The following is a 13,749-nucleotide window of genomic DNA, read 5'->3' as shown; positions in this document are numbered from 1 at the left end:
TCCTGGTCCTGAGTCAAGGCTTGACGCAAAATAAAAAAGTTATAAATTTCTGGATAGTTATAGAAGTAGATGATATAAAACAATATTTTTAGAATAAAAGATAGATCACCTGATGCGAACGAGGATCTTTAAGAAGGGCAGGTTCTGATGTTGTACTGTACTATACATCTTGTAAAGATAACAACTGGTCAAAGGAAGAGATTGTGTTGAGGATAATGGGATAGATTACCCAGAGAGAGAGAGAGAAGAATCCGATATTCCCCCCATAGCGTCCATTTCCTTCCCACTGCTAGGATTAGGGCTTTCTGCCATAAACGATATAAATCTGCACGTATTGATGAATGGAGGGATCCCGGAGCTCCTTCCTGACCATGGCCAACAACACTTCAATAGCTTCTCTCTGCCAACCAAGGACGCGAGAAAACAGAGCGTAACAGTAGGGGCCCATGGATTCTTCTTGAGCCACCTGATGCCATCTACCAAGCTCTTTCAGTTTGGGATCTTTGGGCCATGTGCCTATTGGTATCTTTGGCTATTGTTAATTATGCTTACTCAAAAAATGGAAAAGGAAAGCCGGACAATCTAATTCTAGCGTAGGACATACCTTGAAAATTCGGCACGTCACATCCACAAAGCCCGCTTTGATCATCCTGTCTTTCCATGTATCTGCCTCTACCATGCTCTTTCCGAATTTCTTACTTGCCTCCTGCAAGTGCTCAACACACTTGCGCGTATAGGGTGCTTTTTCATCAGTGCCATCGTCGCAGAGGATTTCCTGTTTGTAGGATTGCATTTCCAGATAGCCTCCAGATTTCAGGTGCTGGAAAGCTTGTGCAAATAGACGATCGTAATCTTTGACGGCGCCCGAAAGCTCTCGGCCATGAATGTAATCAAATGGATGAGAATACGACCAGTCGCTTTCATAGTCATCGACCTCGAATTGGCAGTTTGGTGCTGTCCATTTGGGCTGTATGGGACTTAGATCGTTACCTGGACAGGTCAGCATTTCAATCCCAAGCCACATATCACTTCTCTGGGCTTACCAATGACTTGAGCAGAGGGATATTGGCTTTGCACGTCAGCCATTAGCCAAAACCGCCTGGTGGGGGCGTTCGGAGGGAAGAAGACTCACTCAGCAAAATCGAGTGCCCAAATTCCTGTACCAGTCCCCAGATCGAGGACACGCTGAACATTCTTGCTGAGGGGAGCGAGATGAAGTTCCCCACCCAGAAGTATCTTGTATATATGGTGGACTAGGTCCATCCGATCTTGCTCCTCTTCATCATTGGGCTGTGACAGTTAATCGCCCGCTCGATAGGCCGCAGAAGTAATTCGAAAGACGAGCATACCAACACGTACGACCCTTCTCGGAAAGCATGGTACCTCCGTCCATTCTGGCATTAACCCGTTAGATCCGGTCGTTTACGTAGAATTCGTCGGCTCAGTACCTCGTACCTGGATAACGCGCATTAGCATATAGGAACTTGAGCGAGTGTGCAATAGCTTAAGACAGTCTTACTTGTAGTCTACGACACTGGATGCAAGGGACGTTCGATAACTCTCAGAGTCGATCCTGACAGAGAGCAGTGTCAGAAGGATACTTTGTGAGAGACCATCTTTCCACCTACGAGGCCGCAATTGCTGAGTCGGCATCAGCATTTGGGTTATCCTACAACGTCTGTAGTCAGTCAGGTCGGCTCTGATATCGAGTGTTTGTTATATGCTTACATCTGCCTCGAGAAGAGGGTCAGTGACTAGATTGGCAGTGGCCGGACTGGCAGTGGCCGGATTGTCAGCAACAGGGTTGTCAGCCATTACTGCGAATTATTCGTTGAAGAGAGCAGGTCGTCCAAAAGCGTCAGGCAGGGGATGTGCTTAAATAAATGAGGGGATGACCAACGCCAGACTCGCACCGTTAGGAATCGCTCTTCACGCTAATACTGCATGAAGCATCTAGCCCCGCTGCTATCGACACCTCTGCTGAGGTGAGCTTCTAGGACTAGTAACAGATCGCGGAATTATTTACCATCGTCTGAAAACCGAGTTTGTGCGATACATTTGCAAAGTGATTGCAATCAATACCGACAGGGAGACCGCGTCGGCGGCCCCGTAGATCAGGCAGGATGGCCGGTGGTGGGGAGATGGGGGTGAGGGCGGTGGTGACAAGGTGGATGGCAGTCATGAGTTGTTTCCCAGAAAGGTAAGCGAGACATTCATCATTGAGGCGAGGCATATACCCGATTTGGTAAGACCTTCACGCCCAGCCAAGAACACTCTGCGGGCTGCGTCAACTCCAGGCACTGCGGAGTAATTCTACAGTTGGAGCTCAGGCGGTTTATTCGAGGCTTTCTTGTCTCCCTAATGCAGTCTGTCCTCCAGAGACAAGTTTTCACGGATTTGTCTTTATCCCTACACGCCCCCTTGGGACAGACGACAACGTGGTCAATGTGGGGACCACATGTTGATAGCTGCAGCTTGGTTGCGTAAGGTTGTGTGCCACGTAATATAGCTTATTAAATTAGGCTAAAGCTGACGATGCCCATTCTAGTCATATGAATAGCTTGGCCAGTCTCGCAGGGCGAGTTGGAAGAATTCCCAGCTAAACTCCCCTTGCGAGTTATGAAGATGGCTGTCGCCGGGCTTGACGACCACCTGCAGTTCACAGTGGGACAGAGAGGAGTCGATATTGATTGTAAATTTCAACTTGATTCTTGGACAGTACTCCGTATAGTCTCTAATGGATACTTTTTAATGAACTGCATTTTAGGAGCCACCTTGACTCCTATACTTCCTACTAACACTAGGTCTCAATCTGAGTTTTTTTTTTTAAAAAAAAACAAATTGCCATATAGGCAACAGGTCTTATATCTACCCACTCATATCAAGATAGACTTGAACAACAGCGAATGGATTTTTTTTTCAACTCAAAACTGACACCCAATTCCCATCTGATACTGGTCTGCTATATAATAATATATCCACCCTCTTAGCTAGTTGATATTTTCGAAAACACGTCTTCAATCACCCTCTGCGTCAGAGAGGCGATCAATTCAATCTCCTCTTTGGTCGTATTGTACGGCGGTGCAATCAGTATGTGGTCCCCACGCACACCGTCGACCGTCCCTGCACCCGCGTACAGTGAAATGCCATATGCCGGCTCCAAGGCTGTGTTCTGTACACGGGCGGAGACGCCCAGTTTGGGGTCGAAGGGCTCCTTCGTCTTTTTGTCCTTGACGAATTCGATCTGTGTGGATAAGAAAGAAAGCAACGTTAGTTAAGGTGTGATGAATAGAACCTAGAGAAACACAAACGTACCCCCCAGAATAGACCCCGTCCTCTGATATCGCCGACGTTCGGATGGTCCTTCAGACGACGTTTGAGCTCCGACTCGAGGAGCGCGCCCATGGCCCGGACGTTCTCGAGAAGGTTCTGCTCCCGGATGATCTTCTGCACGGCCAGAGCCGCGGCGCAGGCCACCGGATGGCCCTGATATGTCTGTCCATGCCGGAAAACGCCCGTGCCCTTGTCCAGGGTGTCGACGATGTGCTCGCCAATCAAGACGCCTGCAATTGGCAGGTATCCGCCTCCGAAGCCCTTGCCGATGGTCTGGATGTCGGGAACGACGCCCTCCTGCTCCCATGCGTGCAGCGTCCCACAGCGGCCCATGCCAGACATCACCTCGTCGAGGATGAGGAGAGCACCGTATTTCTCGCAGACGCGTTTCATGGCTTGAAGATACCCTGGTACTGCAGGAACACAGCCTAGGGCCTGAAGACCGAAACACCGTCAGTTCACATAGCAACAAAAAGAGGGATAATAAGAGCTCGCTTCTAGCACGCTCCAAGACATACCGCGCCGACAACAGGCTCTGCGACAAAAGCGCAAACCGTCTCCGGTCCCACGCGCTGGAACTCAGCATCCAGCTCATTCGCCAGACGCGCGACATAGTCCTCATCGGATTCCCCGTCTTTCCGCCCTCGATAGGCGTAGCAGGGAGACACATGGGAGACGTTTGGCAGGAGCAGCGGCTCAAAGAGCTCCCGTCTGCTCACATGCCCGCCCATGGACAGAGCGCCCAGCGTGGTGCCGTGATAGGATTGCCTGCGAGCGATGAATCGTGTCCGTTGCGGCTGCGGAGTGGACAGCTCAAGAAAGTACTGGCGTGCCAGTTTCATGGCGGCTTCCATGGCTTCGGAACCTGCACAGTGTAAAATCATTCCCTTGGTCAGCGACTGCAATTCATTTCCCAATGCTTTCTTGCTTCGTACCTGAGCTGATCACAAACAGCTTTGTCAGTCTGTTACCGGTAGAATTCACCATCAAAGCGGCGAGCTCTTCAAAGGTCTTGATGCCAAAGAACGCCGTATGGCAGTATGAGATCTGGTTGATCTGGGCAACGATGGCCTGGTTCACTTGGTCATTTCCATGGCCCAAGCACGATACGGCTGCGCCGCCGGTGGCATCGAGGATTTTCTGCCCGTTTTCGAGGAAGATGTAGCTCCCTTCGCCACGGACTGCCTGCTTGGGGATATGGTGGATGTCGCGATGCAGCACAGCGCTGCGCTGCTGTTCCTGGGCGATTTGAGAGGAAGCAGCCATCATGAAGTTGGATACAACAGGATAAAGGGTAACAATTCACTTCAACCTATATCTGGATGTAGGTACAACGTATGACTGTATTCAGAAGCATGCAACTCAGGAAGAAGGATAGTAGACTGCAAAGATAGATAAGCGGGAAGGGATTGTCCTACTCAAGACTATGTGCACGTATACGATGAAGGAGGGAATGAACTGCTATTTTATACCTAGGCAGACTCATCGACCGTCCTCCACAGCCTGGATACTCCTCGATGCGGGGCTTTTGGTTCGTCCAGAGCCCAGACTAATGCAGTTCCCCAACGGACGCAGACTCGGCATGCCGAGACAGAGAACCCGAGCCGGGGATTGGTCGTTTTGGCCGACAACACCGAGAGACCAAAAGCCAGACATGTCTTTCCCTCTCTGACTGGAGGATGTGGTTATCGTGGAGGAACTAGGACGGGGACGAGCGGGAAGTTTTGCGCCATGTCGGAGATAAAACCGAGGATGGCGGATGAATCGTATTGGGGGACATCTGCCACAGCATGAGACAATGGACAGCCTAGGCAGTCCAGCCTTTATCTGTAATGAGGGTATTTCCTGGGAAAATAGCTAAAAAGAGCAGAGTATTGGCTTGTAATGGATTTGCTACTCTGTGTACTCCGTAGATCGAGACCTCCGCGCAGGCCTGCGTTAGTTCCCCTCCGCCCCGACTTCGACCCACCGAAATTCGCTCCCGCACAAGACGCACCGCCACCTGGCCTCCAGCCTGCTGTGACCGCATGGTTTACTGGTCACAGCCCATTGAACAAACAATCAACTTCGCACCGTATCGCAGCAGGCGCGCGTCGACGAGATGTCCGACTCGGATCCTGAAGAGGTCGCCCCCTCCGACGACTTCGATGCCGCCCGTTTCGCTCGTGAGTCCATTCTTTCTCCGTCAATGATACCTCCTCCTGGGACCGCGAGACCGCCGACACAGCCTCAACGCGAGATTCCCAAGCACTTCCAGTGTCTGTATCCTGTGTACTTTGACAAGACGCGGTCGCGCGCGGAAGGGCGCAAGGTCAGCAGCAAGCTTGCCGTTGAGAACCCGCTGGCCAAAGACATCCTTGATGCCGTCCAGATGCTCGGATTGCGGGCTGGATTTGAGCCAGAGAAGCTGCACCCAAAGGACTGGGCCAACCCTGGCCGGGTGCGAGTATTATTGAAGGATGAGAACGGCAACCCGGTCAATCCTCGAATCAAGAATAGTATGTCCTGACTTCTCCGTCCCTCATTTTTTTTCCCCCAGTGCCATTACGCTTTTAACTGTCCCTGGTGATTGATGCTGCTTGTGCTGACATCATGACTCTCCTTGCAGAACATCACCTCTACATCCTGGTCGCACAGTACCTACAATCTCATCCCACGACGGAACAGTCCCCTTACCGCTTGAGAATCCACGGCCTTCCCATGCCGGAGAAACTGCCTCCTCCCCCTCCAGCTCCACGGGGCTGGAAGATTGGCAAGATTCTCCCCATCCATTCCCCGGCCTATAGCGGCGGCGGAGTCAGCGACAACCCGTTCAAGGAGGCCATGGCTGAGATGGAAAAGATGCAGAACATGCCCGGATTTCCAGGCATGCCGGGGATGGCGGGGATGGGAGGAGAGTCATCCAGTGGCGGGGACGCCAAAAAGAAAAAGGACAAAAAGACTAAGAAGTAATGATGGGCGATTGATTTCAGTTCGTTAGTCTCTTTGATGTTCTTTTTGTTCTGGACAGGGATTTATTTTTTTTCTATATTGCATGGTGGTCGGCGTTATTGCGTATTCTACTATTTTGAGATGACAGCTGAGTATCGGCTATAGACATCTGTATCACGAATAAAAGACGGCAATTAGATTGTTCTTGTATATTTCTTTGGCTTTTGAATTGTGTGGTTGAGCTGTCCACGTGAGACAGATCAAATCTTCTTTCTTGCGTGTTGTTAATTGAACGTTGGCCAGAGCAATAAATAAATCCAATTTTCAATTATGGACTCAGTATAAGAAGACTATTAATGTCTAGCAATCTTTGGTTTGTGCGAGGCCAACAGTCTTTTCGACTTGCTTACAATTGCATCCCGGAATCAGTGCCGATAAGCCAAGAGCCCGTTCGCAATTGGCAATTGCTGCACGCGAATTGCCATCGAGCATTCCCTTACCCCGGAATTCTGATCGCCTTCGGCTTGGCGGATCCAGTCTCAGTCCGCAAGCACAATTGCGTCTGCTCAACCACACCCATTCATTCCATCAATCGACGGGTTATGATATTCCTGTGATTATATTTTATTATATGGATACAATCAATCGGCATCTGCTCCGCTCCGCTGCTGCCGCTTTCCTATGAGCAGACCGCGCCTCGGTGGTAGCCAAGCCACCCCGCCGCAGCCTTGCGCCGAGTCGAGCCAGTATGATGCGTAACTCGACAGACAACCCAACTGGATACGCCGAGCGAGGGACCAATGCGTCGTTACTAGGCGATTCAGCATCCCGCGCGCCTCAGGCCGGCACGACTCCGAAGGCGCCCGCGACCCGGCCGGGCGGATTGGGAGGAGGGCGTCAGATCACTCGCAACCGTGCGAGCTACAGCTGCCACACGTGTCGGAGGAGGAAGGTGAAATGCGACAAGGCAAGAAGAGCACACCCAGGGCGATGAGATGTGCGATCAGGGCTGACTTGCTACGTTCCTTACTGTAGGTCCATCCGGTGTGCGGGAATTGCCTCAAGAATGGCACCGAGTGCGTCTACGATACCACTGTGCCCAAGAAGGGTACGGGAGCGGACAATCGCGGAGAGGACTATCATGGAGTGAAGCGGAGGAGAGAGATGTCCAGACCCCTGGATGGTGATACCGATGAGTCGCAATCGTTCTTGGGCGGATGGAGGGACGCGCGTGGAAATCTGCCGGAGCCGAGAGGCAGTTCGCAGGCGATCGAGGCGCGACTGGACAAGCTCACGTCGTTGCTCGAACAATTGAGCAAGGCCGATCGCTCCCTGTCAGTGGAGGAGATGAGCCGACAGCTATTGATGATGAACCAAAATGGCGACTGGCGGTCCGTCCCAAAGTCGGCGGGAAATGGGGATACTGCGAAGCCTGCATCCGGGTCTCGCCCAGCCAGTCCGCGACGCAATGCCGACTCCAGTGGCGATGAGTTTCCTATCCCCTCTGGGAAGGCGACGGATCCTGTTGATCCGGTGGGAAGTCTTAATCTCGGTCATCTGAGCCTGGAAGATGGAGGCAAGTCCAGGTGAGTGTGACAGTACGGTCACATTCTGTGGTTTTTGTTTCTGACAGGAGTCAGATATGTTGGAACTACATATTGGGCATACATATCGCACGAGGTGGGTATTTCCAGAAACTAGAAATGTATAGGACGCTGTATGTGCAGTACATACTGATGGATTCCCTAGATCAATGAGCTCAACCAGCTCCTACGGGACCAGAATCGATCGCATGACCCCTCTCCTCCTGATGAAAGCTCTACTGAAGAGGCTATGGCGGACCAAGGGGTAAAATCCCCTGCAAGGACGTCTTCCTATTCTACGGGGGGTGGCAGCCAACGACACCGCATGTCGAGTCAGGGCGATCATTTCCACAAAGCCATTCTTTTCCCTACTGGAGATTCTCCCTCCACACATGACAGAGCAGTTGAGCCCGAAATGCTCGAGAATGTGCCCACGAAACGCCAGAGCGACATTCTGTACAAAGGCTTCATGTCTGGTGTCCATGCCATTAGTCCTGTGCTGCATCCTCCCACTGTCCTGAAGATGTACAACGCCTTCTGGGATTGGTACGATCATAGCAGCTACTCAGGGGAGCAGTGTCCTGATCCGTCGTTCATCCCGTTGCTCTATGCCATCTGGTATGGCGGCTCAGTCACCATCTCTATCCGCACGATCAAGGCCGAATTCAACGTTTCTTCTCGCTCCGTGCTATCGGACATGTTCAATGATCAGGTAACCCGGTGGCTCACCAAGATCTCCTTTCCTCGCAGTCCTACCCTTCACGGGCTGGCCGCGTTCCTTATCGTCCAGACGATCTTGTCCAAAGAGGAGGAACCTCTGACTAGCAGTCTCTTCATCAGCCTCGCGCTGAGAGTGGCACAGACGATGGGTCTCCATCGGGACCCTGCTCAATTTGGCATCCAACCGTGCGAGGCCGAGTCGCGACGGCGGGTCTGGTGGCACATCGTCCACATGGATGGTGTGGTTGCCATGTCCAGCGGCCTGCCACCGTTGGTCAGCGACGAGAACTATTGGGATGTCCGCGAGACCAGCGAGGTCAAGGACACGCTGTTGGGGACACCGCAGGCGGAGCACTATACACGGTTGGTTGCTGCCAACTTGCGACCGCCAGATAATCCCGACGATCCAACCATCTGTGGTGGCCCGTCCATGGTGAATGTCTTCTACCTCTGCGCGAGAGGGAAGTACATTATGGCGCGTACGTTTTCCCTCTTTCTGTAAGTGGGGACGATCTGAGAAACTGATTTGTCTACAGGTGCTATCCGCAGGATCTTGAAGATCCAACTGGGGACAAGGCCGATCACGGGGCGAGATATGGAAGAGTTGAGATCTATCTTGGTGGATCTCCAATACAAGCTAAATTCCATTGTCAATCGAATACCGCTGGCGCAACACCCCGGGACTCCTGGGCGAGATGGCAGCTCTGCATCGGACCGGTCCCAGTCCTTCTCTCATTCTCCAGCAAACTCCCGTTCGAACGAGGGCTTGCTCCCTGGTGACGGGCCGTCTGGCTGTGCAGAGCAATACCACACCCCAGTCTTGGTGGCGTTTCACAAGTGGGCCAGGATCCTCCTGTCCTTATTTATTGATAAGGTAACTCATCCCATCTGGTACGGCCGCGAATCTCGAACTTACAAAATCTAGGCATTTTGTGTTGCCTATCAGCCTTTCTTGAAGAACGCCAAAAGCCGGATATGGCCTGCGGCGAGACAAGGGTGAGTGCTGGGTAGTGCTCCCACGTTGGTGTCTATGGTTGCTCACTGGAACAGAGCACTGCGGCATTGCCATGGTTTCATGGAGAAGTTCATCGCGCTTGCTACTGATCCTGACTTTCAGCCCTTCCAATGGAGTTGGCCTGGGTAAGTGAGCCCACGGCTAATAATGTATGAATTAGTGGACTGACTTTGTTGCAGCAATCATCAGCCCATGCATGCTACCATGTTGGTTAAGCCCGCGGCTATGATTGGGGGAACTTGACTCTGGATAGCTGACATAACACCAGGATTATGCTTATCGATCTCTACGAGCGACCCAACAGTCCGCAGGCGTCCCGATCGAGAGCGTTCATAGACAAGATCTTTTCCTTATCCGGACCAGATGGGGGTGTGGTTGGCGGTGAAGATGGGATCACGACGGCACGGCCCCTTAAGGACGGAGGCCGGGAGGCATGGGACTTGATGCGTCGACTGCGCGAGAAAGCGTGGCGGAAAGCCGGCCTTGATCCCTCGCAATTCTGGACGGAGCAAGCGCAGATCCAGGCAGGCGTGGTGCCGACTCCTGAAAAGCATTCTGGTCCCAACTCACCGACGTCGTTTGGCAATCGGTCATATTCGACCAGCACACACCGTCCGGGTAAACCCGATCCGCAACTCGTCGAGTTCTCCAGCAGATTCTTCGACATGACGCGGGCGCAGACCCTGCCCAACCCGGTCGTGTCGGCGCTGCGACAGGAGTCTCCACGATATTCGGTCTCACTTCCTCCTCCGATGCCTGCTTCGACCGCGTCTAGCAGCCAGCCTGCTGCTGCCGCCCAGACGACTTCTTCTTCTCCCCAGCTTCCACCGATGACGCACCCGATGCTCAACCAGGGTCTAGACGCGACTCTGGCCAGTCTGGCCTCGTCTGAGTCATTCAGCGCGCCTAATTCCCAGCCTGCTCCCCTTATGAGCATGTCCCCATCTACATCAACCTTCGCATTCAGCAACACCACCACCAACACCAATAACAACCCCAACAACAACTCCTCCACGACTGCTCCCCCCGACACGGACCCAACGACGACAACGACAACGACAACGACGAGCATGACCAGCGCCGCACCAACGCCTCCGTCAATGATGGACCCCAACCTCACCTTCGACTGGGACCAGTGGGACGCGGTGTTCGGGCAGCAGTTGCCTGTGGCCGACGAGCTGATGGAGCTGGATCCAGTTGCTGGACTGGGCTTGCCAGATCTGGGAATGGGGTTAGGGTTGGGGTGAAGAAGAAAAACTGACTTTTGATAAAATTAAATTCTTGGTAAAGTACTGGTGTTAGTGAGTGAATGAGGGAGGTGGGAAAAAGGGAAGATTTGAAATTTTTTTTATCTTCTTGTATCCATCTATCTATCCGTCTGTCTGTCTATGTATCTGTTTGTTTGGTCGTATTGTTTCTTTCTGTTTTCTTTCTGTAACTACATATTCCCCCTATCGAGTTGATGATGTTTATTTTGTTTTGTTTTGCTTTATCTTATTTTACTTCACTTAACTTACCTGATTTCATATATCTTCCCTTTCTGCCTTTCTCCCGTTCTTTTTCTTTCTTGAATGGAAGGTAAGGGGGGGGGGGGGGGGGGGGGGGAAGGTCAATCGATTGATCAATTCATGAATGAATCAATGAATGGGTGGATGGATGGACGGTTTACTATGATAGGACTAGGATGTTGTTCATCCATATATATATGGGAAATATCCTCAAGAATTAAATACGGCGGAAATGATTTATTTATATATATGCCACCTCGTGAAGAGTGATAACTTTCTTCGTCCTCTTTTTTTTTCTTTATATGTGTATGTGTAATGGATAGATGGACAGCTAATCAAGGGGAATCAATTCAAGAGCCCGAAAAGCATCCAGCCGCAGCATGTATACTCTTGCAGGCTTTCATGCTTTTTGGTGGTCTTGTCTTCTATTCATTTTTCTGGTCGTAGCAACATTAGATCAACTCGAAAACATGATCGAAACAACAGAAAACAAATATATGCTCTCGGCGCTTTTGTCCATTTTATTTCGTCTCGTTTAGACCTTCATCTCCTCCAGACCGTGCTTCCACAGAGTGGCATACGGAGTAATGCCGTCCTCACGGTAGTCAATCAGGACGTGCATGGCGTTGCCGTCCATGGACGAGCCCATCAGCACGTCGTAGTTGTCGTAGTTGGCGAGGATCTTCTTGACGGCATTGGTGGCACCGGCCTGGAACTCCTTGATGGTCTCCTCGCTGGCACCCTTCTCCTTGAGCTTGTTGTTGAGGTTCTTGACGTAAGCTGGAATACAGTCAGTCAGTCAGTCAAATACACACATGCGTTAGGAACATACTCTTCAGGTGAGCCTTGAAAGCATCCTTGGACGGCTTCATGCCCTCCTCCTGCTTGAGCCAGACGAGACGGAACTGGTCCTCGATGTCGTAGACCATCTGCTGCGGACCTTCGGCGTCGCCGCCATCGTCATCTTCACCCTCGGCAGAGGGGTTGGCACCCTCGAGCTGGAAGGTCTCCTTCCCCTTGACGTACTTGCGGCAGTCGGCCTCCCACAGGACACCGTCGACCTCCTTGATGTTGAAGGTGTCGGAGAACAACTCGTCTCCGGTGAAGATGTCCTAGAAGAACAGGGGAAAAAAAAAGTCAGCTGTTAATTCTGAGAAGATTGGGGTTGTTTGCGACAGTCGCATCCCCACTGGTCTGGTCTGGTCTTGTTTTCGCTCGTACCTTGTAAATAATCATGGTGACGGGATTAGCAAACGATGGAAATCGAATTCAACACACAGCGAACAGGTAGATCAGTGGATCTCGATGATCGCGCCGAGGGATTGAGGAGAAGGAAAAAAAGAGGGAGAGCCGTAGCCGGAGGGAGAAAAGGGGAGTAGAAGAAAAGCGAGGGTGAAGGAGGGGCAGGTGAAGTTTTTGTCCGTTTTGTTTGGGCGATTCGGGTGGGGGAGGGGAATGCCACTAGAGCGTTTCCAGCCTGGGGCGGCGAAAAAAAAATACAACCCCGCCACCACCCACGATAACTCAACAATAATCTATAGGAATCTGTAAAAATGGATTAATAAATAATGGATGGCTATTATTAAATAAAAATAAAAAGAAGATAATTAGTTATGCTGGTCTTGTGTCATTTTGTTCGAAGATCGTAAATTTATAAAATTTATATAGTTAGTCCTAACTTAGTCGCTAAAAGGTCCAAATTCTAGGATGAGAATATTTATCATGAACAAACGCGCAGAAAAAGAAATAGGAGAGAATACGGCTGAACGGAAAGAAATTGAGTAGCATTTAATAAATCTCATCCCTGTTGGGAATGCTGCTTCATGCGTCCATATATACTACCTGGATGCCATCTCATAATACTCCGTAATTCAGACTCCTTTCATTTCATGGGATCTGCCCGTTGGTAGCCATCTAGCCTGAGGATTACTTTGTACTGTATATTTTTTCAGTGCACAAACAGGGTGGTGCTATCACACTGAAAATTTCTGTTAGTATAGTAGAGCATCTAATTCAAGTGGGTTTCAAAGAAGGGAAAAAAAAAGTACAGGATTAACAAAAAGAGCAAAAAGCATGTCCCCGCGGAAGATCGCGTCCGGACCTCGAGATCTCTCACTGAAGTTGAGCTTCGGTGTCATATACAGGGTATGAGACTATCGGGCTTTTCCGACTGCACCGCATTTTTGTGGAATTACTAGAACAGACATTCCTCATCTGTTAATTATTTCAGCAGATAATTGTGATGGCTTGGCGGGCTAAAATTACCACATCTGAGACTATTGAGACTTCATAAACTCCGTTGAAAAAGTTCCAGGCCCCATTCTGCTGCTGGACGAGTATGTAGGCTTCGATTGATTCTACTGCACTTATAATATAGCTAGCATTCTGATAAAAAGCCATAAGACATGGTTAAATAATATTAAAAAGGATTGCTTTCTGGCGGACGGACCAAGATCTGCCAGCCCGGGCATCTGCTAGCCGCGTGTCGCCACATGGGCTCTTCGGCGGCCTGACTCCCGCGACTCCCCAACTTTTCCCTCAAGGAGTTCCCCCAGCACAGTTTTCACCCAGTTTTGCTGCGTGTACAGTACGTCATGTCCAACTGAACAGATATCGCCGCACGCCTTCTTTCTCCGTTTTCTCTCTGCTGGTAGAGATC

At 50.9% G+C, this 13,749-nt stretch overlaps 5 protein-coding genes across 5 annotated transcripts; 2 read left to right on the top strand and 3 right to left on the bottom strand.

The window, feature by feature from the left end:
* Positions 1 to 295: 295 nt before the first annotated feature.
* Positions 296 to 1,815, bottom strand: T310_6210 (UMTA methyltransferase family protein; the record flags this gene model as incomplete). The annotated part of the gene is made up of 7 exons (XM_013470943.1): positions 296 to 526; positions 605 to 990; positions 1,044 to 1,069; positions 1,133 to 1,290; positions 1,456 to 1,483; positions 1,629 to 1,669; positions 1,729 to 1,815. 7 exons carry the CDS (start codon positions 1,813 to 1,815, stop codon positions 296 to 298), a joined length of 957 nt encoding a protein of 318 aa, XP_013326397.1.
* A 1,171-nt stretch (positions 1,816 to 2,986) lies between these two features.
* T310_6209 (uncharacterized protein) lies at positions 2,987 to 4,599 on the bottom strand (the record flags this gene model as incomplete). The annotated part of the gene is made up of 4 exons (XM_013470942.1): positions 2,987 to 3,244; positions 3,316 to 3,768; positions 3,852 to 4,198; positions 4,269 to 4,599. 4 exons carry the CDS (start codon positions 4,597 to 4,599, stop codon positions 2,987 to 2,989), a joined length of 1,389 nt encoding a protein of 462 aa, XP_013326396.1.
* An 835-nt stretch (positions 4,600 to 5,434) lies between these two features.
* On the top strand, positions 5,435 to 6,285 carry T310_6208 (Signal recognition particle-like protein; the record flags this gene model as incomplete). Its single annotated transcript, XM_013470941.1, has 2 exons — positions 5,435 to 5,831; positions 5,942 to 6,285. 2 exons carry the CDS (start codon positions 5,435 to 5,437, stop codon positions 6,283 to 6,285), a joined length of 741 nt encoding a protein of 246 aa, XP_013326395.1.
* A 727-nt stretch (positions 6,286 to 7,012) lies between these two features.
* T310_6207 (C6 transcription factor) lies at positions 7,013 to 10,829 on the top strand (the record flags this gene model as incomplete). Its single annotated transcript, XM_013470940.1, has 10 exons — positions 7,013 to 7,216; positions 7,300 to 7,850; positions 7,905 to 7,944; positions 7,976 to 7,981; positions 8,014 to 9,046; positions 9,104 to 9,441; positions 9,493 to 9,563; positions 9,618 to 9,707; positions 9,762 to 9,788; positions 9,851 to 10,829. The coding sequence occupies 10 exons, from the start codon at positions 7,013 to 7,015 to the stop codon at positions 10,827 to 10,829; spliced, it is 3,339 nt and encodes a 1,112-aa protein (XP_013326394.1).
* Positions 10,830 to 11,625: 796 nt separating this feature from the next.
* On the bottom strand, positions 11,626 to 12,326 carry T310_6206 (TCTP family protein; the record flags this gene model as incomplete). The annotated part of the gene is made up of 3 exons (XM_013470939.1): positions 11,626 to 11,870; positions 11,923 to 12,202; positions 12,312 to 12,326. 3 exons carry the CDS (start codon positions 12,324 to 12,326, stop codon positions 11,626 to 11,628), a joined length of 540 nt encoding a protein of 179 aa, XP_013326393.1.
* Positions 12,327 to 13,749: the final 1,423 nt, after the last annotated feature.

This window comes from Rasamsonia emersonii, assembly GCF_000968595.1.
Source record: "Rasamsonia emersonii CBS 393.64 chromosome Unknown ctg1118621760375, whole genome shotgun sequence".
Classification (NCBI taxonomy): domain Eukaryota; kingdom Fungi; phylum Ascomycota; class Eurotiomycetes; order Eurotiales; family Trichocomaceae; genus Rasamsonia; species Rasamsonia emersonii.
This window is presented reverse-complemented; position numbering and strand designations above follow the sequence as displayed.